This window comes from Drosophila virilis, chromosome 2 (genome assembly GCF_030788295.1).
Source record: "Drosophila virilis strain 15010-1051.87 chromosome 2, Dvir_AGI_RSII-ME, whole genome shotgun sequence".
In the NCBI taxonomy this organism is placed as follows: domain Eukaryota; kingdom Metazoa; phylum Arthropoda; class Insecta; order Diptera; family Drosophilidae; genus Drosophila; species Drosophila virilis.
The window spans coordinates 13598710-13623281 of NC_091544.1; the positions used below are offsets into that span (position 1 = coordinate 13598710).

Below are 24572 nucleotides of genomic sequence, written 5' to 3' on the forward strand. Positions count from 1 at the left end.
AAAATAAAATAATTATATAAATAAAAATATATATAGTAGAAATAAGGAGGCTTTAGTTAGCATATGTATCTAGCAATCGCTATGTACTAAAATTAGTTAAAAAATTCAAATATTTACCGCGTTCCATTAATCACTTTGTCTAAGGTGAAGAACATATGTCAATTTGTGCCTTGTCCCTCCCTTTACGGGTATTTTGTATAGGGTATTTTTTACTCAGCGAGAAATAGAAAGTTCAACCAAACGTTAATAGTAGTTACCAACTTTAACGCAATCCAATGCCAATCCTGATTTTCAGTAAAAACAAATTTCAAATATTTGTATTTTTTTTTGGAGATTTTAAAGTTAGTTTGCATTTTAATTCTGTTCGTTTTGTTTGTTTTGAATTTTTCATAGGCGTGTTTTATTTTTTTGGGTTTTTTTTTTGTTGCACGCTTTTTACCAATTTCATTTGTTGGATTGCAGTTATTTTTGCTGTTGCGTTAGTTTCACGTATTTTCATATTCGCCGCACGCCAGACTTAAAGAGCGACCATGCCGGACCGGAAGTTGCGCAAAAAGAAAATCGTTGAAAAATCAGATTCGGCACATTGGCGTTCGCTGATGCTCGATCCAAAGTACGATGACCAGGTGGAAGCGGCACAGTTGAATCTGATTGAGGATTTAAACGATGATTTCTTTGCCATATCGTACGAGCTAGTGCAGAATATAGTGCCTGTCAATAACTTTCTGGCCAGCAAGATGAAGCTTTTCGTTGACATTTTGGCCAGATTGCATGCATACTACGTGGATGAGGTGAAAGCTGCCAAGGATACGCAGGCGAAGGTCGATTCCGCAAATGAAAAGCTACAGCTGGCCATTGAGGCGTCTGCCGATTCGCAGAATTTGATGGAACGACTGCGCGAATCGTTGGCCGAGGCCTGGCGCACAACTGATGCGGCCCAATATCGCGAGGCCCTGTCGCGGGACGCTCAAGGGGACTATACCACGAAGGAGAATCATGCCAGGTTAATGAACTCCACTGACAGTCGTCGTACGTAAGTAAAGATCCAGATAAGATATCTCTTCCATTCACGTGCTCTCTGCCTCTGTCTGTCCTATCTCCCTCAGCAAGGAAATGCGCATACGCGGCGTTGTCTTTCGGGAACGCGATCGTCTGGCCAGAGAGCTGAAGGAATACCAAAAGCGTCTGGAAACGAATCGCGTGTATGCCTCTTCGCTGGAGGCCATCATTTTAGATCATCGCACGACGATCAAGTCTCAGCAAAATCGTGTCAAGCAGCTCGAATCGGATTTATTTGGCCTAGAGCACAAGAATCGTCAACTTGTGGAGAGCCTGCAGGATAAGGTCATCAGCCAGCGCAAGGAAATGGAGTATATGAATACAGTGAATCAGGAACTGCGCGTTTTTGAGAAAAAATTTCATGAGCACTCGACCATTAATAATAATCTACGACAGACAATAGATCGGCTCTCGAATGAGAACTTCAATTTGATAAAGATCAATCATAAAATGGACGAGGAGCAACGCCGCTTCAAAGCGATGCTCACAAATTTGGAAACCACCAATAAAGCGCTGCTGCACGAAAGGGATGAATTGGAGCGATCAATTCGACTAAGTCTGGCCGATAAGAAAAAGAAAGCCGATATCTATCTGCTGCTCAATCGTCGATTCCATCAGCTGTCTAAGAAGAACGCCGAATACGCTGAGCAAGAGGCGCACCTACAGTAAGTGTCAATCAACATAAAGATAGATTTGAGGGAGCAATTTATCAAAACACTGTCGTTGTGTGAGCTTCTTTAGTTCGAGCTGTGCATTGATCAACATCCTGGCAATCAGTCAGTCAATCAGTCAATTGAGCTCCCATTTTGTCGAATAGTTCCTGCAGTCAGTCAGTCCGACATTCACTGAGTCAATCGGTCAATCGAGCAGACAGTCAGTTAGTCCGTCAATCAGACAGTCAGTTAGTCTGTCAATCAGTCAGATCGCCGGTCAGTCAATCAGTCAATGAGCTAATTCGGCAGTAAGTCAGTCAGAGCCTCAATCAATCAATCAGTGTATCAGTATATAATCCAGTATGTCAATCAAGGTCAGTCAGTCTATCGTTCAATCAATCAGCCATTCATTCAGTCAGCTAGCCAACCAATCCGGCTTGTCATTCAATCAATCAATCTCCATTAAAAGCTCTCCAACTGTTTCCCCACTGTTCTCAGTAACGAGCTGACTGCGCTCGAAAAGAAACTGTTGGTGACCAATGGGCAACTGGAGGATACGATACGGCAGAAGGAGGATATCACACGGACTCATAAAAAGTTGCAAACGGAGGTGTCCACTCATAACGATGCGATGGCTGCATTGCGGCACGATCTGGTCCTGCAACGGCATCGCACCCATGATGTGCAGAGCGAGCTGAGTCGTGCAAACAAGTTTTTGGACGACAAGGATTGCATGATACACAAGATCAAGAGGGAGGTCAATGAGCTGCAGGCAGAGGGCAATGAGCTGAACAAGACAATCGAGTCATTGGAAGGTAAGCAGACACACACACACACACACACACCCACACACACAAACATACAAAGACTCAGTCACACCGATTCACTGACTTACAGCAAAAGTGGCTAGAAAAACGGAGAAAGTGACGGAACTTAAGGAGAAGCTGGATCATAAGCACGAGAGCTATCTGAAGGCGAAAAAACAAATGGAAATCGTGCACAGCGAGAAGATAATGCTGGAGAAGAATCTGGACATGTGCGGCCGGGAGAGACAGAGATTGCAGAATATCAATGGCAAGCTCAGCTTTCAGATAAATCAATTGTGCCAGCAATTGGCCACCAACGAGAAGGAAATAACTGCCCATAAGAATCGCATCGATCAGCTGGACAATCTGTTGAAGCACAAGCAGAACGAGATTCACGCCAAGGATCGCCATCTGGAGCGCGTGCGTACCGATCTGAGCGAGACGAAAATGCATGCGGAGCAACTGCAGCACACCATCGAGCAGGATGAGAAGCGTTTCAAACAGATCTCCATCAGCCTGGAAGAGGTCAACAAGGAGAAGTCACTGGTCGGCCAGCAAATGGTGCGACGAAACGGCGAACTGCGCATCCAGCAGGAGCAGCTCGCTATGATGCAGCTGGCCATCAAGCGCGGTACCATGCAGTACAATCAACGGGTGGACGATATACGGCTGCTCAAAACGGAGATCACCAATCTGTCCATGTCCAATGCGTGTTTGCAGCGTGCAATCAACGATAAGTCTAACATGCGCCACGAGGTTGTGCGGCTCGAGCGTCAGCTCAATCGTGAACGCCTGCACGTGGCCGCGTTCACGGAGGAGATGAAGTATCCATATCGCATACATCGCTGGCGTGTGCTAATCGGCAAGGATCCGGGTAAATATCAATTGATACGCAAAATTCAGGTGCTGCTCAAGCGCAACATACGGCTCAGCGTTGAGCGTGTCAATATGGAGCGTCGCTTGCAGGACATACAGCGACTGTACGATACGCTCAAGGAGCAGCTGCAGCATATGCCCGATCCCAATACCGTAAACCGTCTCTGGCTGCAGCAGCGCGCCAATCAGCGGCAGAGACGCAAGGTGAAGGCAATGCAAGCCGAGCTGGCCATCAATGAGATTGATCTGAAGTCGCGGGATTTGATCATTGATGAGTTTCAGCAGGTGATCAAAAAGGAGCAGCTGCTGCAGCAGCCCAACAAAGCGATCGATAAGCTACTTAAAATCGTCTCCGTATCGCGCAAAAGCCATGCCAACAAGCACCAGCAGGTCTTCCACATGAGCTCCAATAGCAGCGTGCAATGCGGCGAATTTGCATACTCTGCCGCTTGAAAGGAAACCCCAACGATTGTGGCTTTTACTGGTATACATATGTGCATTTATTTAGGCCAATCCTCTAGAGCAGCGTGCTGATCACCTTAAAGCCGGCGCCCAGCGTGCGTGGCAGCTGAGCCGGTGCCGAGTAGCAATGCGCCTGCATCTGCTCCCATAGTTGACGCTCCTCCAGCAGCTTCTGTTTGCGTCGCTTCTCCTCCAGCAGCTGCGTTTTGGTCTGCGCCAGGCTGCCGCGCAGCTCGACCAGCTGCTGTGCGTTGCATTTCTCGCCAGCCTCCCGGGCACTCAGCTCGGCCATGAGCACCTTCAGCTTACGATCCTTGGCGGATAGGCAGGCCTGCAGGCGAACACACAATTCCACAATTGCGGCAGAATATGAAGATTTGTAAACTATTATTTATTACGAACAGATTATATTTTTAATACGAAGAGGGCTTTGTTCTTTGCCAGGGTCAATATTTCATGTGACATGTGATGCATTTGGGTAATTCTTTAAAATAATCAAGATAAAAGGTAGGAAAACAATATACAGAAAAGATAAATAATGTGGCCATGGAGAAACCAAAACGGGTTTGAGCTTCAGTAAACTGTAAATATCCCAATAGGCACACCTTAACCACGCTCACCTTGACAGTATTGAGCTCCGCCTGCACCTTGTGACTGGGCAGCTTGAGCATGAACTCCTTGAGTGCCGCATAGAGCTGTTGGGCCTCGGACAATGCCCGCTCCTGCTCCAGGGCAGCCACATTCTGGCTGAGCAGCTGTTTGCGCAGGATGTGTATGCGTTCGAGTAAATCCATTTTTTCCGGATCCTTGCCGCGCAACAGACGCCAGCGATGCACATTCATGGGCGTCATCATTTCGTCCTGCAGGGCGCGCGCCTTGATGCGTTCCTGGTTCAGCAGGCGATGCATTTGCAGCAGCTCCTGACGCAAATCGGCGGCACTTTCTCGATCGGCGCGAAGCACATTGCGTTCCGTGCGCAAGTTCTTAATTTCGACGCCCATTAGACGCATATCGTCCTGGCATTGGAGTAACTGGCGCTCCGTCTGATCGTGGGCGGTCTGCAGATTCTCCAAATTGTGCTGGAGTTTGGAGTACTCCTCGTTGCGCCTGGTCAGCGCCGCACTAATCGAGTTCTTCTCATTCATCAGATTGTCGACATCCTTGCGCAGGCGTGCCAAACGCTGTTCGTCCTCCTGCAGCGATTTGGCATGACGATCGTTCTCCTTGCGCTTGTCCAGCAGCTCCGCCTTGGTGTGCTGCTGACCCAACTGCGCATGCCGCACATCGTTGCGCAGCAGGCGACGCTCCTTCTCCATGCGATCAATTTGCAGCTGCAGCTTGCTCAGCTCCCCATCCCGATAGCTAATCTTGCCCTTGAGCGTCTCGATCTGTGACTGCAGATTAATTAACTGATCCCGCAGCTTTTGCCGCTCCTCGTCCGCGGCTTGCAGCGAACGCTGTAGATTCTGCCGCTCGCTGGACAAAAGATCGTGCTGCTGCTGGAACTTGGAGCACTTGGTTTCCAGATCGCTAACTGTGCGCTTCAGCTCGATCTCTTGATTCTCCTTCAGGTGAATTTCATCTGTGGGCGGACGTGACATGAATTTTAATCTAAATTTCCCATACAGCAGCACACTTACTTTGCAGCAGATCGACTTTGTCAACCCACTGCTGAATCTCGTCCAGCTTTTTGGCATTTTCCTTTTTCTGCTTCTTCACGTCCTCTTGCAGCTTTTTCTGCTTCAAGTCCATGCTGCTGATGATGTCCTTAAGCGCGCGCACCTCGTGCTGGGACTCCTGATATAGGGCGGCGTTTTTCTCAGCGCTCTGATGCTCGCCCTGCAGATCCCGCTTGAGCACATCGCGTTCCTTGATCAGATTCTCATTGTTCTTCTCGAAATGATGCACCACACGACGCATGGACTCCAGCTCCTTGTCTTGGGTGCCCAGCTGGGTTCTGTAAAGGCAAAATTAATTAATGTATTCCAGATACTCCATATTTATATATAGAGGATGTGGCAGGTTTTACTTGAGCCGCATATTCTCCTGCTCCACCTCCTGCTTGGACATCTCCAGACCGCCATATTTGCGTGCGATGGTCTCCTGTGATTTGGCCAGCTTGGCGTTGTCTTGGCGCAGCTTGATGAGCTCATCCTCGCGCACCTTAAGCAGATTGATGCGCTGATTTAAGGCACGTTTGTTCTTGTCCCGCTCCTGCACCGTATACTCCAGATCCACCGTAATCTTGGCCAGCTTATTGCAGGTGCTGTTGTGCAACGTATTCAGATGCTCCATGTTCGTCTTCAGCGAGAGTATTTGCAGATTCTGACGCACCTTGACCTTGGTCAGATGCTCATTGGTCGTCTTGATGTGTGCTATCTGCTCCAGATATTTGGTCTCCTCGCTTCTCATGGTAGCCAGCTCCTTGGACAGAGCATCACTCTTGCGCTTCAAATTGCACGCATCGCTGGAGGTTTCCTGAGCGAGCAATTATCTGTTATAGGCCAAGTTTGGTGATCAGCTTTATCTCATACATACATCCAGCAGCTTGAGGATATCCTTGTTTTTGCCCTCCAGCGCCTGTATGGTGGCCTCCACCTCCGCCGCGTAGGCGCGTTGCAGCTGAAGCCGCTTGTTTAGCTCCTTAATTTCATCATTGAGCCGTTCACATTCTTTGCTATCATCACGCTTGTTGCTCTTGGCGCGACCCTTTTCGTTGAGGTGCATGACCATCTGCTCGGCAGCATCCAGTTTCTGGCGCAGACTCAACACTTCGTCCTGTGCGGACTGCTCGCGTATCTGCGAGGCATCTTTCTGCTTCCAGGCGCCCTCTGTGCAGGTAACATGGTATTTGATAGATATTTCTCTCTCTCTCTCTCTCTTCCACTCTCTTTCTCACTAAACACTCACCTATAACACCACGCAGCTGCTCAATGGTGGCCATATCCAATTTACTTATGTTCGCCGCATTTTCAAGACGCTCCTCGAGCGCAGCTATTTGCTCGCGCAGCTCCTGCGAGCGACCCTCCTCCATGCGCAGATCATTCTTGTAGCGTGTGCCACAGATGAGCAGACGCTGCACATTGTCCGCATTGTTGGGCGTATCCTTTTGCCGTAACGCCTTAGTTGCCTGCAAATGTTTAACGCAATTGTTAGAACGTCCAGATTCTCGTTAAGCTGCTGCTCACCTCGGGTATCTTCTCGCTGAGCTCCCTGAAGAAGTCATCATCAAAGTCGTCTGGCACCAACGGTTCGTCTTCCGAACCCGAAGCCTTGGACATTTTTGGCTAAATAAAATTTGATTCTCTTCAACTCAGCTAATTCTTCGTATCGACTAAACCCAAAAGTATATAAATTGGCGTCCTGGCAACAAGTTGCCATACCGGCGCATATCGCGAGGCATATCCTAGCAACGTATTCAATCAACAGGTTTTAAGGTTGTAAATTACGGCAGTTCTGTTTATTTGGATAGAAGATACACATAGCTAGCTCACAAGCTCTATGGAAACGCTAATCAAGTCTTATACTAATAGATGACTAAATAAATATTCTTGGCATGCCACCCTAATGGAAATGCTTGACTTAAGCCTAATAATTTAACTAATTCGCCAAGATGACATCACAAAAGCTGCACGGACTATGGCCACTCATCCTCGAAGATTGCATCGTGCACAGTATGAAAACTAAGACCGTTGCCCTCGGGTCTGTGCCACGAAGGCAGCAACACGGTGCGCCAAAACGATCTGAAAAGAAATCGCATTGAGTAAGTGAAGAAGAAGTGACGAATGTATTTAACGACAGGAATTACCTGCCACGCACAAGGCCCAGAAATAGTTTCCAATTCTTTTTGGTGCCAAAATTATAGGGATTAATGTAAATGCGTTTGAGTTGTAAGAATCTTTTGCGTTCAGCCTCATTAATATGCGCCTCCACGCTGGTTTCGCCGCGCGTGATCAGCTTGGCATGCCAGGTGCAAAGGGTGCCCAGGGCAATCACCACAGCTACATTGGTCACGGCCATAAACCACAAAATGCGACGCCGTGTGGGCGTGGAGTCGGCCAGCGTGTCCGCGATGGGCGTGGGCAAATGATGTACAGCTGCTGGCAACAGGATGTCATCGTACTCATGCGGATGCGTCTGCAAACCACATAAATATGTATATATATAAAAGGAGTTGAAATAATATTTCAATTGAATAAACGTACAACAAGTATGGCATGTCCGCTTAGATTAAATTTGACTGGATGACCCTCGAGCGGTTCCAATTCCGTCCAGTGCTCGCTGTGATCCAGCCAGAGATATTTGTAGCCAATCTCCAGACCACACACAATAAGAAACAGGCAGCCCAGCGTGGTGTACAGCATATATAGAAAGAAGTAGCGATGATTCGCATAACCCACGCAGTTATTAAGCCAGGCTAAAAGTAAACTTTACTGTAAACAGTATAAACAGCGGAGACAGACCCAATACGCACGGCAATGATGATCCATCTTCAATATGCAGCGATTGCACACGGAACAGTGGTGCGTGCGCGGCGGCTTTGGGGAAATGCATTTGGTACACATGCTGACGGCCTCCACATGGCTAACACCTTCTGGTGGCTGTCCAGCGGGCGTTATCACAGCCATCACATAATGGAAAATAATGTTTAGCAGCAGCCAGTTGCCCACAATAAGCAGCAGTATTGTTGCCACTTGGCTCTTGGCCCACCAAAAGGGCAGGCCAATCCAATAGGCGATGCCCACCACGGCAGTAGTCAGTATAGCCACGCCCACAACGAAGAACTGAAAGTACAAACAAGAAATCACTTTTAGCTAGGGGTTAGCCAATTAACTTAGTAACTATACAGATCAAGAGAATTTATGAACAATTGGACCTGAGTGAATATATAATCTGCGAGCAGTGCTGCCCATTGCCTTAGTTAAGCTATTTACCAGTTGAATTTGGCTATTTTCATATGTATTTAGCCAGAAACAACTATTTTTGGCTGTCAGTAATTTAGCTTGGTTTAGCCAATTCAGCTTTTTTAAAAAGGCAGTTGGCAACGCTGCCCATGAGCTGCTTGTAAACAAATTGAAAAGCCATTACGTACTGGTCCCAGACAGTGTGTATAGTTGTCCACAACCCAGAAGATGGGCGTCATGCACACGTCGGTGGCATAGCTGGAATTCATGTGCGCATTAAAGGTGAGCGAGTGCCAGCAGTGGTTCATATAGCTCCAGCGTAGGCGAAATGTGGAGCTGCCGGGAGAATAACAAGGTTTACTTCAGAAAGATAATCGAACAAGCGGTCTAACACTTACACTAGACTCTGTGTGGAGTTTGTGCGCCAGGTAATGCGCACCATTGTGTTCACTTTTAACTTATGCTCTTATTTTGTAAACTAATAATAAAAAGGCGCATTTGCATTTCAACGCTTTTATTTACAATCAGCCGTTCGATACAAGCAAACAGTGTTGCGTAGCCCAAGAACTTAGTGTTGGTAAGTGCCTAGTTACCTATCGCATAGCCACCACAAGCGATAAGTGCGCTTTTATCGATAGACGCCAGTTAAGTTTTGAATTTAAGGCTGATAAATTAACAAATATTACTTTAACGAAAATCGCTGTGTTAGATCATTTTGTATGAGAAACAATAGAAAGCCAGCAACTGTTGAGAATATTTTGTTGATCAGCGAACCGTCCAGCTCAAGCAGACCCATTGGCATTAATTTGTATTTAATTGTGATCACTTCCAGCCATAATGCATCCACAGTTTGCTTGAAGCGCACGTCGGCGTGCTCCAAGTTGATGCGCTGCAGCAAGTTACCCGTTTCCTTAGCCTGCAAGAAAGTCAATATTTATTTGTATTTAAATTTTACAGACAGCTCGGCCAACTACTTCGTCCAGCACTTGTTGACTGACGCGCGCCACCAAACATATTTCTGTGAAGGGAACCACTAGAAACACAAAATGTGCCAATGCTCGGGCTATATCATAGGCCTCTTCAAGCAGAATGTGATCAGCAAAGGCTTGATATTGCGTGTAGAAGCCCAGCGTCGTGATAATCAAATTAATGGCCATGGATGAGACCAGTGAGAAGGCGGTTAGCAGCATATAGGTCATGGAGCGACCAGTTGAGAGCGCATACTTGGACGCCAGCTCATCCAGACGATCGGCCAGATAGCAAAAGCGTTGCATACGATAGTAGGGTTTCTGCAGCAGCAACTCCAGTGGTGTTTGCAATCTGTTCACCTCGTTGCGAATCTCACGCAATCGCCTGTTGATCTCGACGAGCACAATCTTGGTGATCACAATGCCGCCAAAGAAGCAGTTGTTCAGCTGATTGCCCAAGTAGATGGGCAGCATTAACTTGCCCGTGCTCATCCAATTGAGCTCGGGTTGTCTATGTCTCTGGTATATAATCAGGGTGAAATGCATCAGCAGCGGACAGACAAACATCTTGAGGCTGGCCAGAGACGTGGCCCGGCCCACCGATCTCAGCGAGATGGTAAAAGAGTCGAGGGTGCTGAACAATGGCAAACTATTCTGAAAACTCAAGATCTCCGGTATGATGGCCCATTGGGTCACATAGTTGAGCAGCGCCACGCACAGATTCATATAGCAATAGATCTGAATGGGATCGCGCAGATCGATTTTGTTCTCGCTGTATGCCACCCAAATCTGGGTCACATAGAAGGCGCCAATTAGCGTGGCCACCGAAAAGCAGTAAATGGCCAAAGTCTTGCAAAACACAAACTTCCTGTGCTTGAAATCGAAACAACACGGAAAAATCCCATACACTATATTCTGCACTATGGCAATTATCAAACAGCCCATCACCACGCGGCTGGTCAGCGTCCAGGAGCTGCGCAGTCGAGGCGTCCGCCAGGAGGCGCGTATGCGGCGTGTTGCCGCCTTCAGGTGTTGCATGGCACTGACGTGCACCGGCAACGATTTAATTGTACCTTAATTAAGCTGTGTCCTTATCTCATGCGATGCATAATTAAGGCACTTAACAAATTAAGGTTGACTTACTTGGTAAACGGTTAATTACGGAGTAATGAGAATCCGGTATCCACTGTATTGTCGTAGTTAAAGGTCACAAGTAACAAAAATCTGTTCGAATGTCATATTAAATAGTAGTTTTTTATTAAAATTCTAGCAAGTCTGCTTTCTCACCCATTTTCCGCCTGTAGGCGTGATTATGCCAATATTCGCGAAACCTAGTACTGCTCCATTTTACATGTAGAGACTCTGGGCATACACTTAAGCCCTATGAAAGAATATTAAACTTTCGCTTATGGAACCTAAATCCTCATCTCTCTTGGCATTTCCACGCTTAACAGTGAATTATCTAAAATGGATGAAATATTGTTTTCCATGACAGTGAATGGTAATCATGTCCCTAATCAGTTTTCATATAGATCTCTTTAAGTAGATTATGTTGTAGAAAACTGTGTTCCACCTCTTTATGTTGAGTGTCAATCCCATTCCATGCATTTTCCATGCCTAAGAGTGAAATTCGCTAACTAAAATCACAAAAAGAAAGAAAGTAAAGCCGTCTAGCTCTAAATTTTATGTCACATATAAATTACATTTGTCGTTTGTCTATCAGATGTATCTGCTGCATTAAAGTGGCTTGTACTCCAATTTGGTTTCCAGCTTCTTGTTGTCGGCAGTCTTGCGCACGGCCTTCATGAAGTCCTCGTGAATGACATACTCGCGATCCTCGCGCAGTGCAAACAGACCCGCCTCGGTGCAAATGTTGCGCAGGTCGGCGCCATTGAACATGTCCGATAGCTTTACAACCGCCTCATAGTCGATCTCGCCCTGCTTGGATAGAGGGGCTGCATGAATCTTCAGTATATCGAGACGGGCTATTTCATTGGGCAATGGTATTTCCAGTTTGCGATCCAAGCGACCGGGACGCAACAGTGCCGGGTCCAGAGTGTCCGGACGATTGGTGGCCATTATAATCTTCACCTGGCCGAGAGCATCAAAGCCATCCATTTGGTTCAGCAGTTCCATGAGTGTGCGCTGTATTTCACGATCCGCCGAAGTGCCCTCCGAGAAGCGACGCCCGCCAATGGCATCGATCTCGTCCATGAAAATGATGCACGGCTGATGGTCGCGTGCATAGGAGAACATCTCGCGTATGAGACGTGCACTCTCGCCAATATACTTGTCCACAATGGCCGAGGAGACGACCTTCAGGAAGTTGGCATCCAGCTGGGAGGCAATGGCGCGTGCCAGCAGCGTTTTTCCAGTGCCGGGCGGGCCATACAAAAGACATCCCTTGGGCGGATTGATGCCAACGCGTATGAATAGTTCGGGATTCATTAGGGGCAGCTCGATGACCTCGCGCAGCTCGCGTATCTGATCACCGAGACCACCAATGGCCGAATAGTCGACATTGCCAGGATCTTCGTGCGTCATATTGTACACCTGTGGATCCACCTCGCGTGGCAGATAGCGCATTATGGTCAATGTGGTCATGTCCAGGGCGACTCGTGTGCCAGGCTTAAGCTTCGCCTTGTTCAACTGCCGGCGACAGCCGACCACATAGCGCGGCCCATTGGCAGACTTAACTATAAAGTTGTCCGGCGTCAGCTGCTTGAGCACCTCGCCCAGCATTTGGCCCACGCTCTGCAGTGCCTTCAGGTCATCCTCGGACTTCTGGAATTCCAAATGCAGCTCCTTGTGCTTGTCACGCAGCGATTTCAAGCGTGACTCGATCTCGCGATGCTCCAGGAGTTTCGTGCGATAGCTGGATAACGCGTTCACGCGCTCATCATTCAGCGGTGGACGTCCAGCTGGTTGGGATGACATTTCGCGTTGGTTTTATAGCGCTTGACTTTTCAAATTTCAATTGGAAGCAAATTTATTGCGTTCACCGGACTTAAAACTGCAAATCACGTCTAACGATTTTGACGTTTGAAAAGCAAAGGAACGAAATTAGAACACCGGTCTTTGCAAATGACAGCTGAAACAAGGTTGCCCAACTGTTTGAGAAAGTAGATGCTCAGCAGTTTGAATAACTGTCAGCAGTAGCTGTAAAATTTGTGTGACGTGCAGTAAGTGCATATAGAGCAGTTCCTGCTGTATAGTGCCTACAAAAGCATTAAATAAAATAAATTGCAATACATTTATTAAGTTTTTATATCGCTAGTTTTATTCTTGCCATTATTTTTGAATTATTTTGCGGGCTGTTCAATAAGTTAAATATAAGAAGCAGAACTAAAATATAAGTTATGCATTTTATATATCGATATGTTTGCTAGTCGTATCTTAACAGTATAAGACAAGAAACGATAGTATTGCAGCCAAAGTTTGAGCTCTAATTTGAAATTATAATTCTTATTTCTATATAAAAATAAGTAACAAACCGTAGTTATAGGTAAACAACAGCTTACATCAAATTAATAAATATACAGGGCCAGTGTTAGCTTAAAAACATACTAAGTATTTATCGTTCTCTGTTAATAACAGACGAGCGGATGTTAATGCTCTTGCCAATGTTATGTCTAGCTGTTAAATAACATTCCACCTGGTTGATTGGCCGAATTTTTATTTTAGTCCAACAAACGCGTCGCAGATGAATTTGTATTTCGTAAAAACGCATAAAACCAGCTCTTCCGTGTCCGTGCTGCAGCGAAAAATGTTTAATAATGTGCAGTGAAACGGTAAATTTAACAAAAATTAATGAATTCAACTGCAATCTGGCAATTGCGCGACTCCGCTTCGTCTATGTGCAATTGGCTGCTGGGAGAGCGAATGTGTAGACATGAAATAAAAGCAAAAATTTACAACGAACTGCGAAAAGCAGCAGCAACAGCAGCGGCAGCAGCGCACCCAACAGCAACGTCAGCTTCGTTGGGACGGATGGTCGCTGCTTGGTCGGGCGGTCGATGCTAATAATTTCTCCGGGGGCTCTCGCGCATCTGGTGCTCCGCTGGACAAAGTGCGAAAAGAAAGTATATACAGTGAGTGTGCGAGTGTGCGGCTGTGTATATGTGTGTGTGTGTGTGTGTGCGTGCGTGCGTGCATGCGATTTATTTATGTTGTTTAGCAACGAAATCAAACGAATTAGTTTAAGAATGTTTGTGTGCAAATATTAATTATAAGAAACGCAAAAGTGCTAAAATGTTTACCAAGAAATCCCACGCGGATGTTAAAAAGTCGACGGCCAAGCTGCAAGATTGCAAAAAGGATTCGGCCTCCCGCCTGCGCCACCTGCGCACAATATTAGGTAATGTACTTGAATACCAATTAACGCCTCTCTATAAATTATTAAACAAAAAAAAAAAAAAAAAAAAAAAACTATGCAAACGAGTTGTATATGTGCATATATATGTATATTAATATTTTTGCTGCTGGAGTGGACAGGTGGGCGTTTGACCGTGGTCGCTGCCATTTAAAATGTAGCAATATTAAGCGACAAATGTTGATTATTATTTTATAGCTGCGGCCCACAGCGCTTAATGCTATTTCCTGTTGGAGCACACACAATTCGTACATATTTACATATGCAAATACATTTACTCCCACTGTTCATTGTTTTGTTCAAACTCTGTTAACTAGCTAATGTTGATGTTTCGTTAAACAAATAAAAAAAAAGGCATAACTCATCAAATGGCAAATATATAGCTGTACATAAGTAGACAGGCACATCACACACACAGACATTTTATTTTAAAACTAAATTGTAATACTTAATTTGTTATTCTGCTCCCAACTGTTAAATTTAACAGCGTACTAAATATCATAACTTAACAAATGGCAACCACACTCTAATGTATGCAAAAATGAGACATACAAACGCACACCGCACACTCACGCACACATGTATACCTAACGCGCAATGTGTGAAAAAACGTCAAATGATAAACGCGGCACACAATTATTACGGCGCTTACCAACTGGCGGCAACTGTTGACTGAGTGGCAACATTGTTGCTACAATTTCAACACCAGCCAAAAAACATGCATGCAATACATATACAAATGCACATGCCTACGTATATACTTGCGTACATATGTACATGTATGTATGTATGTGGCTGTGTAACTTTCTTTTTGTGTCATTGAACGCAGCTATTTACAAAAAAAAAAAAAAGCACCCAACAGGTGCCTGCCCACCCGCTCGGCTCCATTGTTATTGTTGTTTTTACTCGGCAAATTACACGCAGTTTGTGCCACACACACACACACACACAAACACTCACACACACTCATACATACATACATACATACATATGTAGCTAGTTCTTTTTTCCAATTGTTTGTTACTTTATCAACAAGCGCGCCTCGCATTTGGCCTTCTATGAAACCAGTTTTAAAGGTTTCTTGGCCTACTCTTTCCGCTCAACGTTTAGCTTTCTTCTGTTTTGCAGCGTTTCGCTGATGACAGCTACACATGCCGGCAGCAGCAGCTACCTGCCCCCCCTGCTCCCTCTCCACCCCCTGCAACCCTTTTACCGCTCCGGCACTGATTCATCAAATGTTGGTTTTTTTTTTCAACGCATTTTTGAGCCCGCTTCTGCGGTTTTCGCCCATTCGTCATGTGTGGTTTTCTTTTCTCGAGTCTGCACCAGAACGGAACTATGGAAATCGCCTGCATGCAAGTGCATGCAAATATACATATGCACATGCGTATGTATATACTTACATATGCGTACAGACATGTCTATCGTTATCGGCGATATGCTCTTTGTTTATTGGCCAATCAATGTTGACGTTGCGTCAGCGTCCACCACCTGTTGCTCAAGTGGGAAGCGGGCTGTGCTTATCAGATCAGAGCGGGAATTGGGTTACTCGGATTTGTTTTTATATGTGTGCATACAGCATGTGCTAAATTATTTCCCTATATATCTTTCTCTTTTTAGATAATGTGGATTATGAGGAGTCAAAGTCGCTGTTCGAGACAAATTATAGCCATGTCTATTTTATACTCTACGACACCTTCATTCAGGCCGAGGCAAATCTTAAGCAAAAAGGTAATTAAGCACATCAAATCTTAAAAACGTTTACGTTTACGTTTAGTTTACGTACCCTGTACCTGAAAAAAAGGGGGTGTGTTGCAGTTGCTCTAATGTTTGTAACAGCCAAGAGACATTTGCGATACAGTAAAGTATAGAGTATATTTTTGATCACTAAGTTTAATTGATTTCCGAAATTCGACCATTCGCTTGTCTGTGGACCTCAGACTCTATAAGAACAAAAACTTCAAATTAAGGTGGGACAAAGAAGTTAACTTTTCTTCACAGTTAACCTCCTACGATAAATATAGTTTTTATTTTTAGCTTTTACAGGGTACAGGGTATCTGCTAGTGGGACACTCCCGACTAGAGCACTTTTACTTGTTTTTGTCCGCTTTCAACTTGTTAATCTTTTCCCTACCAATTAAGAAAGCAAACCGCATTAAAATTAATGGTTGCTTCTTGTTTGTGTCTTTTGTCTACAAATATATGTACGTATCTACATTTGCTTAATACGTTACTTCTCATTAAAAAAAAAAACAAAAGAATTATAAAGTTACTATGATTATGTTTAAGGAAATACTCTAATTTCAATTCCTGCTAAATTTGTTTTTGCCCTCTCTTTTGTATAACTTTTTACCGGCAGAACTTCCGTTTCACATTGGTAAGTTTGCGGCGTGGTCTTCTATTGACTTATCCAGTAAAATTCATCACATTCCGACATTGCTTTAAATTTAAATTTCCCCTACATTGTTTACTATTGTTTCATTCTATTCATCTTTCTGTTTTCTATTTGTCACTACGTTTACAGAGCTTGTTACTGTTCCATTCCGTTCCATTCCAGTCACAAGAACATGTCAGAATATCAAGTGTAATTTTTATTTCATATGATTTTGATAGAAGTAAACAATCAAATTATCACATGTGCCATCGTGAATTGTCTGTTTCATTCCAACATTCCATTAGGCATTTTTTAAATTTGCATTTTAATTAAGAAGCCTTTTAGAAATATATTTAAAAATTTCACATGCCATTCTATAAATATCTAGTATAGTATAGAAGTCTATTCCATTTCTATCTAGGTATTTGAAAATGGTGTAATTTTCATGAACATGTTTCATTTAGTAGAAACAGTGTTCTATCCCAGCGTTCCTAACAGCATTTACATATCAATTATTGTGGGAATTTGTTCCATTTCCATTGGCATTTGCTTCATTTTAAAAGTTTATTTTAGCTCAATCACATATTGCTTCGTTTAATTCCAGTGTTTCTTAAAGCTTTTTAAAAATATTTCATTTTAAAGCTGTATGTAAAAAAGCTTTCTAAGCTTTTTTTTTTATAATTTTTTGTTCTTTAAAGTGTAAATTATCTTAAATGAAATAAAATTGTTCATTAATTTTTTCCACTCGCCTCGTCTCTATCGCACTCGCTTCGTTGCATTTTGTGCTTGTCCCGCCATTGGCATGTGCTTGCTTAGGACTCTCTCAGATTGTGTGATCCAGGAATTTACTTTGCTGAGATTGGCTCTTTAATCCACAATTATCCTTTATCTTTATGCAGTGCACAAAGCGCATCGCGAGGAACTGGATGGTTCGCTATGGCTGCTGGAGAAGATACTGTGCCTGTTGCCGGAGCTGTTGGCTCGCCGCTGGCAATGCCACTCGCTCAGCCGCATCATGGCCAAGCTGCTGCACTTGGGCAATTCGCCCAAGCTGCGACGCGAGGGTGTGAAGTAAGTTTTAGAAATTTGACGAGCTTGGAAGTCAACTAAATCCTTTTAAACTTTTAGATACTTTCTGCTGTGGTACCAGACTCTGGGCGACAATGCGCCAGGCTATGTGCACGCCATGTACGCGGATTTGATACCCGGCCTGATTGTGCCACAGAAGGGCATTGTGGGGCCCGATACGGAGTTCAGTGCTACGGATTTTCTCACACATCCCAACATGAAGGCAGACGGCGGCATGGCCTCCGTTTTCCATGACAATACGTTCTCACATCCCGTGCAGAGCTCTGAGGTGGTTGCACTGCTGCCGCCCTCGTCCAGCGAGAAGTCAGCGCCACCGGATCCACGCGATGGACTGGAAATATTACTCAATAGCATGGTGCAAACGGCCGCCTGTCTGCGCTGGCGCGACAATCGTGCCCAGAAGGATCATCGAGCGTTTGCATTTCTATTGCAGCGCTTCAAGGACGTATTTCTGCCTGTCTTCTCGCCCAGCTTTGATGCGAGCACTTCGATATACAATCCCCGCTTGGAGATGCCTGTCATGCGTTCGATACACAAAAAAGAGGAGGTTATGGCCTCCTGCGTGGTGGTGCTCATCAATTGGGTATCACGCTTCACACACGAGCGTCTGCTTAGCCACCGCCTGGACTGTGCCCTGCACATCGAGGGCGTGGATCATGCGCGGCTGCTGGGCTATCAGCAGGGCCTCATTGTGCGCGATGTGTTCTATGTGAGCCGTGAGAACATCAACTTTGTGCACGAGGTCTATCGGCAGGCGTTTCTGTTGAACTTCACATCAAAAGCGCAAATCGAGTCTATACGCACGGCCATTGCTGTCTATCGGGATTGGATGACGGGCAGCACACCGCCACCATTTCTGCTGGAGCCAAATGATGAACAACAGGGCGCACCGACGGCGCCGCCTGGTGGCACGCCGCGAAGCCAACGCTTGCGCACGCCCTCCTACGTGGGCGCCATGCAGGGCAACAGGGAGCAGCAGCAGGTGGTGCGTGCGGGCATGCAGAATGTGCTGCAGGTGTTTGTTACCAATGCGGCGAATGTGTTCCTTGTAAATACGGCAAATCTGAACATATGCTTTCCCACACGCTCGCGGGATTATCGATCGACGCCGCTGCAGGAGCAGACGGAGATATGCAAGAAGGTACTAAACGTGTATCGCACCATGGTGATGAACACACGCATGGAGTCGCGCACGTGGGAACAAATGCTGCTTGTGCTGCTGCAGGTGACCGCCGTTGTGCTGCATCAGAATCCGCCGCCCAGTGGCTCCAAGAGCGCCAGCCTGGGCGGCATTCTCGGCTCGGCCATATTTCAAACGCTTATCGTAACCTGGATACGGGCGCACACCAATGTGCCCGTTAATGTGATGCTCTGGGAGAAGTTTCTCACCGTTCTACAGTCGCTGACGCATCGCGAGGAGCTCATCGTCGAGTGGAGTAAGACGATACAAACATTGACGCGCGTCTTTTCGCGCTATACCTATGGAATTAATCTGCTAGATTTGCCGCTGGACCGTGTGGCCGAGAGTCGTGGCAAGCGGCGACGCATTGGCAGCGTCTGGCAGGGATCGGGCAGTGCCAGTGCCAGCGGGGCCAGCGTGGCGACCAGCGCGCTCCACCGCGAGCGTGAAAGCATCGCCGAATCTAATAGCAGTCGCTCCGATGAGAACTCGCAGGCGGGCGGCAATAGCCAGGCGCCGTTGCTGCAGCCCAACAATCGCACCCATCACCAGCACTCGCAATCACATGGCGGCACCGGCCATGGTGTACGTCCTGTGCCGCTTACCCCAATGCTGAGTCGCAGCTATAGCGAGGGCAGCCTGGCGTCGGCGGCGCGCAACTCACGTATACGCCGACGACGACCCGTGCCGCCTAAGACAGACGCCGCGGCAGCTGGCATACGCGCTACTTTGGAGGCGCAGAGCACTGTCCAGGATATGCGCCGCGCCATGTCGTTGGATTCGCTAGCGCCCATACGCAAAAGTCGGCGGCGTCGCGGCTCACAGCAGGCGGTGGACGATGTGGATGGCTATCAGGATGCGGTGGAGGACACTGAAAGTGGAGCCGGTTCGCGCAGTCCATCGCCCACGGCCAGCAGCGGCATTGAAGGCGGCTCCATTAAGGATGCCCAGCTGCAGATCGATGTGCTAGCCGCGGACTCGGGCAGCCTGGAGGATGGCAATTCCGGCAGTTTTGGCACCGGTGGCTATGGATCTGAGCGTCGCTCGATTATGCTCGGCGGCACGGCCACCGGCTGGCTGCCCGACTCCACGTCCATTATGTGGAAACGCATGCTGGGCGCCTTGGGCGATGTGAATCGCATACCTAAATCGGAGCTGCATGCGCAAGTGTTTAAGCATCTGCTGGAGATGACCCAAAACCTCATCAAGATCAAACAGAATCAGGGCATCTCGACGGATAACCAAAGTACACCACCGCCGCCGCCGCTGGTGCCGCCCATTGCTGTGGTAGCACCTTGGTGCTACGGCGCTCTCACCCTGGATCGTTCCTTCAAAAAGGGCAAACTGTGGGCGCTGCAGTTGCTCTGCTCGTTGGCGCTGCAGGGTGCCATTGGAATGCAACAGCTGCCGCTGTTTTATCATGCGCTGCATCAGCTGCTCACCGGCGAGGATCGGGATCTGATCTATGCCATTATGAAGCATTTGGAGGGGCCGCGTTTGCTGAGTCTACTGCTGCCGGGGCACACGTTGCTGCTGCTGGATCTGGTGCATGCCAGCGCCATATTGTTGACCTCCCTTGAGGTTACACGCACAACGCCGCGCGCTGAGGTGGCCGCCCTGTTGGGCTCGCTGCTGGCATATCCCGCAACGCTGCTGCCGCGGCCCGTGCTGCAGCCAACGCCGCAGCAATTTGAACTGATGGAATGTCCCGATCTGCAGGATCATATACTCAACATAATGCTGCGCTGTGCACGTCGCGAACCCTCGGCCAAGGCGCGCTGCATTGCGCTCTGCCAGCTGGGACAGTGGCTGCTGTTGCGTCTCTCCCAGCCCACACGCAACGCTCAGCAGCGTGTTCCATTTCAGCAATCGGTGCCGCATCCCAAGGATGTGCTGCCGCCAAAGGAATCGCATGCGCACAGCTTTCATCCGCGCATACGGGAGGTGCTGCAGGTGCTGCTCCAGGCTCTACAATTCAAGCATCACACCATCGCTGTCATCGCAGTGGATGCGCTCAAGTTGTGCGCGGAGCGCGGACGTCAACTGGCGGCCATTGAACGTGTGCCGCACCTGATTATAACGGCACTGTGTCGTGCCTTGGATATACAGAACGTGTCCAAGCCCAAGGATGCAGACAAGGTGGTGCTGACATCGCTGATGCTCTGCCTCGGCGAGTTCTGCATGGCCATACCAGCTACCCTGATGCTGACGCCCTACAATGACCAGGGCGATACGCTGGTGCTGCAGGTGCTGCGCGTCCTGCTCCAGGTGGCATCCGGTGCGCCGCGTCACGAACGCGTCAAACTGACCTCGGATGAGGATTTCGATATGCACATTGCCAGCGATGATCTGCAGGGCGATGGACGCCTGCCGGAGGCTAACTATCAAACATCGGAGACGATACAGGCCTGCATCTCGGCCATAAGGCTGTGCGCCCGAGCGGTTGCTATGCATCTGGTTACGCATCTGGGCCACTTTCCCATGGGCATTGGTGCATCACGCCTGAGCTCCATGGTGGAGGAGCAGGATGATATTGTCGGCAATGGCGCCAGCGGCGCCGGCGGCAGCCAGCTGGAGCGTCGTGACTCCATGGAGCTACCCTCGGTGGTCAATGCACAGAATCTGCAGCTTTTCATGCTTAACTCGGGCCTGGTAGCCAGTTTTATAGAGCTGCCCACGTTGAAGTTGCCTGGTGGTGGCATTACGGCTGGCTTGGTTACCGCCGAGAAGCAGGTGCGTGTGCTCATGCGCGATCTGAATGGCAAAGCCTGCTGGGATGCCTCCATACTGTATTCGGAGCCGCGCAAGGCTGAAACTGTGCCAGCGCCCGCGCACGCCCAGTACAGCTCGGAACGCTACGATGGACCGTCGCGGCTGACAAAGCTGTGTCAGCCGATGGATTCGTTAGCGCACCAGGACCCGCAATTGCCGCGACACACACTGCGGCATCGTCCAGTCGGTGTGTTGCCGCTGGCCAAGGATGCGGCGCCCGATTTGGATCAGCTGGACGATATGCTGGCCTATATTGGTCACACCAGTCCGGAATGTGTGCCACCCACGGTCGCCGAACTGAATGCGCCCAGCTGCAGTCCATTGAGCAGCGCCCAGGAGGCGCAGGCCATATCAATCATACTCAATCAGCGTGTGCTGGAACAGGAGTTTGTTGCTCGCCAATCACAACAGACGCCCACGGCTGCTTCGTTGCGGCATGCGGGCTCCAGTTCATCCCTGCTGCAGCAGCAACCGGATCAACGTTCGCTGCACAGTGCAACCGCTTCGTTTGACTCGTTCACGGGCGCCGGCGGCAGTGGTAGTTTGCCGGGTCGTGTCGAGACGCCATTTCAATACTGTCGCCTGCTCTTTGCCCATCTGGGCCTGGCCGGCTGGGAACGACGCTCACGCACCCATCTGCTGCAGCGCAGCGAGAAATTGTTGCGCGAGCTGCGCAACGTTGATTTGCAAAAGTGCCGTGAAACGCACAAAATGGCTGTCATTTATGTGGCCGCCGGGCAGGAGGACAAGACGAGCATCTTGCGCAACACCAATGGCAGCAGCATGTACGAGATGTTCGTTTCGGCGCTCGGCTGGGAGATAGAGCTGGAGACGCACAATGGCTTTCTGGGCGGCTTGCCGCGTCAGGGTTGTGGCGCTACGGCGCCATATTATGCTACGCCCTTTTTGGAGGTTGTCTATCATGTGGCAACGCGCATGCCCTCAGACTCATCGGAGGCCATGCTGCTGAAGACGCGTCATCTGGGCAACGATGAGGTGCATATTGTCTGGAGCGAGCATCATCGCGACTACAGACGCGACATTCTGCCAACGGAGTTCTGCGATGTGCTCATCGTTGTCTATCCTCTGCGTAATGGACTGTTTCGTGTGACGGTCAATCGGAAGCCGGAGGTGCCCTGGTTTGGGCCACTTGCCAATGAGTCAGTCGTCAGTGGCGCCTGCTTGGCCACGCTCATACGAGCGACGGCCATCAATGCGAGTCGCACCAAGCGCGCCGCCCTGCCGCTCTACCAGCAATTGTGAGTAATCGACCTTAAGCTAACTTTGACAAATTGTTGTAATTATTGTGATTGTTGCTCTCTTCCTGACAGCTATGAGGAGCGCAATCGCTCGCTGGACAGCGTCTCGTCGCGCTACAAGGAGAGCACTACATTCGAGGACTTTGCCAGTCGCATTTACAATCCAATGCCGTTGTCGACGCTAAGCACATTGCGTGAGTCGAATGCGAGTAGTTCTGGCGCGCCCCTTGCAGCCGCTTTAATTGATCCCAATCGCGCCTCTGTCAAAGGTAACTACAATGCCATATGAACATGTCGAATCTTTGTCTAAACTCACATGTGTTTGCTTGCAGGCTGGGTACAGGCATCCATTGATGTGGCGCCGCCGCTTGGCATAGCGCCCTCCGCCTCAGCTGGCTCCACAGCGGCCATGGAGGCCAATTCCAATAGCAGCATAAGCTCTGCATCGCCACGTGGTCCACGCAAGCTGGGTCCGCCCTTCAAGGGCGTTACCAAGAAGCACTCACTGCAACATATTGTCGTGGGCGGCAGTTCCGGTGGCAGTGCGGCTGGCGGCGATACACCACCAGAGAGTCCCACGCTGCCGCTGCGTCGCATCAAATAGACTATAACACGCACTGGCTATAGCTGCAACAACAACAACAAATACTACTACTACTACCACAACTACTACTACTACTATATAATACCATCCCCTAACTCAACTCATTCCCCGCTGCAAGCAAGCCTGTCCAAGGCGGCTACTGGAATAGCCATCGCGGAGTTCTATTGAAACATGAATAGTATTTGCAAATCACACACGCATACACACACGTTTCCTGTTATGTTTTTATAAATTTCCTATATATTTCCTATTTATATTGTAATTTATTTCACTCATTTCGTTGCTAATTTAGTCTAACTTATCACTGTATTTAACTATTTATTTGCCAAAATTCCAATTCCCTAAACTGCAAAGCGCACTGGAATTACAAGAGTTAGGTATTAATTCATAAAATTGTTCGATTCAAAAGCAATTCCATGTTACTTGCGTCCACTCAAATCTAATTATGCAAATTTAATCTAATAACATTATTGATTTTAATTAATTTTATATAGTTTGAGCTTTACCCATATGAGTGCATAATTTATATTACAATTTATAATTAACTCGATTTTATTATTCGCACAGCTTTGTTTGTTGTAGTTTTGTTTAACATGCACTAACATATTTTTTTTTTTTTTGATGAATCAGGGAGTTCCCAGGACTCGTTCAAGTTCGATCTATATATATGTTATATAATTGCATTATTTCAATGTTTGATTTATAGATTCGTAGAATTCGTTGATAAAAGCAACAAAATCAAAATTTATTTATACATTTTACAATTCGAGAATCCATATTAAATCAAGCAAGATTTACTCGTAGTATTATATGTAGTCGAGCTCTATGTATAGACAATCTAGCTAATAAGTATCCAAAAGTGAGAGTCGATCTATCGATTCACAATTGTTCAAACAATCGGGTTTTAATTATATATGTATATGTAATATTATATGCAACAAATTGTTAAAGAAATGCGAACACTTTTTACTATATTGTTCGGCGAATAATTTCAACAAATTGATCAAATTTATATATATACATACATATATATGTTAATTTTATATTTATTTATCGAGCGGGCAAGTAAAAAAAAAAAAAAACAACAACAACAAATTAATTGCAATGCGTTTTTGTTGCACAAATGTTTTATGAAATTTTTAGTCTAATTAACACCAATAACATTTAGTAATTATCTATGTGTGTAAGATTTTT

General features: G+C 47.2%; 6 protein-coding genes across 7 annotated transcripts; 2 read left to right on the plus strand and 4 right to left on the minus strand.

The window, feature by feature from the left end:
- Nucleotides 1-387: 387 nt before the first annotated feature.
- LOC6630848 (cilia- and flagella-associated protein 58) lies at nucleotides 388-4279 on the plus strand. Its single transcript, XM_002053894.4, has 4 exons — nucleotides 388-1033; nucleotides 1107-1724; nucleotides 2211-2527; nucleotides 2610-4279. The coding sequence occupies exons 1-4, from the start codon at nucleotides 531-533 to the stop codon at nucleotides 3845-3847; spliced, it is 2676 nt and encodes an 891-aa protein (XP_002053930.1). The 5' UTR covers nucleotides 388-530; the 3' UTR covers nucleotides 3848-4279.
- On the minus strand, nucleotides 3912-7229 carry LOC6630847 (cilia- and flagella-associated protein 58). Its single transcript, XM_002053893.4, has 7 exons — nucleotides 7045-7229; nucleotides 6767-6986; nucleotides 6395-6687; nucleotides 5886-6334; nucleotides 5497-5813; nucleotides 4477-5438; nucleotides 3912-4187 (listed from the first exon to the last, which is right to left on the minus strand). The coding sequence occupies exons 1-7, from the start codon at nucleotides 7135-7137 to the stop codon at nucleotides 3912-3914; spliced, it is 2610 nt and encodes an 869-aa protein (XP_002053929.1). The 5' UTR covers nucleotides 7138-7229.
- Nucleotides 7230-7286: 57 nt separating this feature from the next.
- Nucleotides 7287-9322, minus strand: LOC6630579 (palmitoyltransferase ZDHHC16). Its single transcript, XM_002053892.4, has 6 exons — nucleotides 9159-9322; nucleotides 8949-9096; nucleotides 8331-8640; nucleotides 8062-8273; nucleotides 7665-7993; nucleotides 7287-7599 (listed from the first exon to the last, which is right to left on the minus strand). The coding sequence occupies exons 1-6, from the start codon at nucleotides 9200-9202 to the stop codon at nucleotides 7494-7496; spliced, it is 1149 nt and encodes a 382-aa protein (XP_002053928.1). The 5' UTR covers nucleotides 9203-9322; the 3' UTR covers nucleotides 7287-7493.
- A 113-nt stretch (nucleotides 9323-9435) lies between these two features.
- Nucleotides 9436-10946, minus strand: Gr97a (Gustatory receptor 97a). Its single transcript, XM_002053891.3, has 2 exons — nucleotides 9735-10946; nucleotides 9436-9676 (listed from the first exon to the last, which is right to left on the minus strand). The coding sequence occupies exons 1-2, from the start codon at nucleotides 10764-10766 to the stop codon at nucleotides 9443-9445; spliced, it is 1266 nt and encodes a 421-aa protein (XP_002053927.1). The 5' UTR covers nucleotides 10767-10946; the 3' UTR covers nucleotides 9436-9442.
- A 447-nt stretch (nucleotides 10947-11393) lies between these two features.
- Rpt4R (Regulatory particle triple-A ATPase 4-related) lies at nucleotides 11394-12798 on the minus strand. The gene has a single exon (XM_002053890.4). It carries the CDS (start codon nucleotides 12663-12665, stop codon nucleotides 11466-11468), a length of 1200 nt encoding a protein of 399 aa, XP_002053926.1. The 5' UTR covers nucleotides 12666-12798; the 3' UTR covers nucleotides 11394-11465.
- A 564-nt stretch (nucleotides 12799-13362) lies between these two features.
- Nucleotides 13363-24490, plus strand: LOC6630576 (probable Rho GTPase-activating protein CG5521). Of its 2 annotated transcripts, XM_002053889.4 has the most exons (7): nucleotides 13363-14085; nucleotides 15721-15831; nucleotides 16460-16477; nucleotides 17374-17545; nucleotides 17603-22774; nucleotides 22847-23043; nucleotides 23107-24490. In XM_002053889.4, the coding sequence occupies exons 1-7, from the start codon at nucleotides 13980-13982 to the stop codon at nucleotides 23376-23378; spliced, it is 6048 nt and encodes a 2015-aa protein (XP_002053925.3). In that variant the 5' UTR covers nucleotides 13363-13979; the 3' UTR covers nucleotides 23379-24490. The 2 variants fall into 2 exon arrangements, with proteins under 2 accessions (XP_002053925.3, XP_032294344.1); XM_032438453.2 differs by lacking the exon at nucleotides 16460-16477.
- Nucleotides 24491-24572: the final 82 nt, after the last annotated feature.

Excerpts from the sequence above, each read along its gene's own strand:
- Gr97a (XM_002053891.3), bottom strand. The coding sequence starts at position 10,766 with ATGCAACACCTGAAGGCGGCAACACGCCGCATACGCGCCTCCTGGCGG. Across the intron at positions 9,677-9,734 it reads GTCAACAAGTGCTGGACGAA|GCTAAGGAAACGGGTAACTT; the intron begins GTAGTTGGCCGA and ends ACTTTCTTGCAG.
- Rpt4R (XM_002053890.4), bottom strand. The coding sequence starts at position 12,665 with ATGTCATCCCAACCAGCTGGACGTCCACCGCTGAATGATGAGCGCGTG.
- LOC6630847 (XM_002053893.4), bottom strand. The coding sequence starts at position 7,137 with ATGTCCAAGGCTTCGGGTTCGGAAGACGAACCGTTGGTGCCAGACGAC. Across the intron at positions 6,987-7,044 it reads TCAGCGAGAAGATACCCGAG|GCAACTAAGGCGTTACGGCA; the intron begins GTGAGCAGCAGC and ends AAACATTTGCAG. Across the intron at positions 4,188-4,476 it reads CGGAGCTCAATACTGTCAAG|GCCTGCCTATCCGCCAAGGA; the intron begins GTGAGCGTGGTT and ends GTTCGCCTGCAG.
- LOC6630579 (XM_002053892.4), bottom strand. The coding sequence starts at position 9,202 with ATGGTGCGCATTACCTGGCGCACAAACTCCACACAGAGTCTAGT. Across the intron at positions 9,097-9,158 it reads AACTCCACACAGAGTCTAGT|CTCCACATTTCGCCTACGCT; the intron begins GTAAGTGTTAGA and ends TTCTCCCGGCAG. Across the intron at positions 7,600-7,664 it reads CTGGGCCTTGTGCGTGGCAG|ATCGTTTTGGCGCACCGTGT; the intron begins GTAATTCCTGTC and ends ATTTCTTTTCAG.
- LOC6630576 (XM_002053889.4), top strand. The coding sequence starts at position 13,980 with ATGTTTACCAAGAAATCCCACGCGGATGTTAAAAAGTCGACGGCCAAG. Across the intron at positions 14,086-15,720 it reads CCACCTGCGCACAATATTAG|ATAATGTGGATTATGAGGAG; the intron begins GTAATGTACTTG and ends TTCTCTTTTTAG. Across the intron at positions 23,044-23,106 it reads CAATCGCGCCTCTGTCAAAG|GCTGGGTACAGGCATCCATT; the intron begins GTAACTACAATG and ends GTTTGCTTGCAG.
- LOC6630848 (XM_002053894.4), top strand. The coding sequence starts at position 531 with ATGCCGGACCGGAAGTTGCGCAAAAAGAAAATCGTTGAAAAATCAGAT. Across the intron at positions 1,034-1,106 it reads TCCACTGACAGTCGTCGTAC|CAAGGAAATGCGCATACGCG; the intron begins GTAAGTAAAGAT and ends TATCTCCCTCAG. Across the intron at positions 2,528-2,609 it reads GACAATCGAGTCATTGGAAG|CAAAAGTGGCTAGAAAAACG; the intron begins GTAAGCAGACAC and ends ACTGACTTACAG.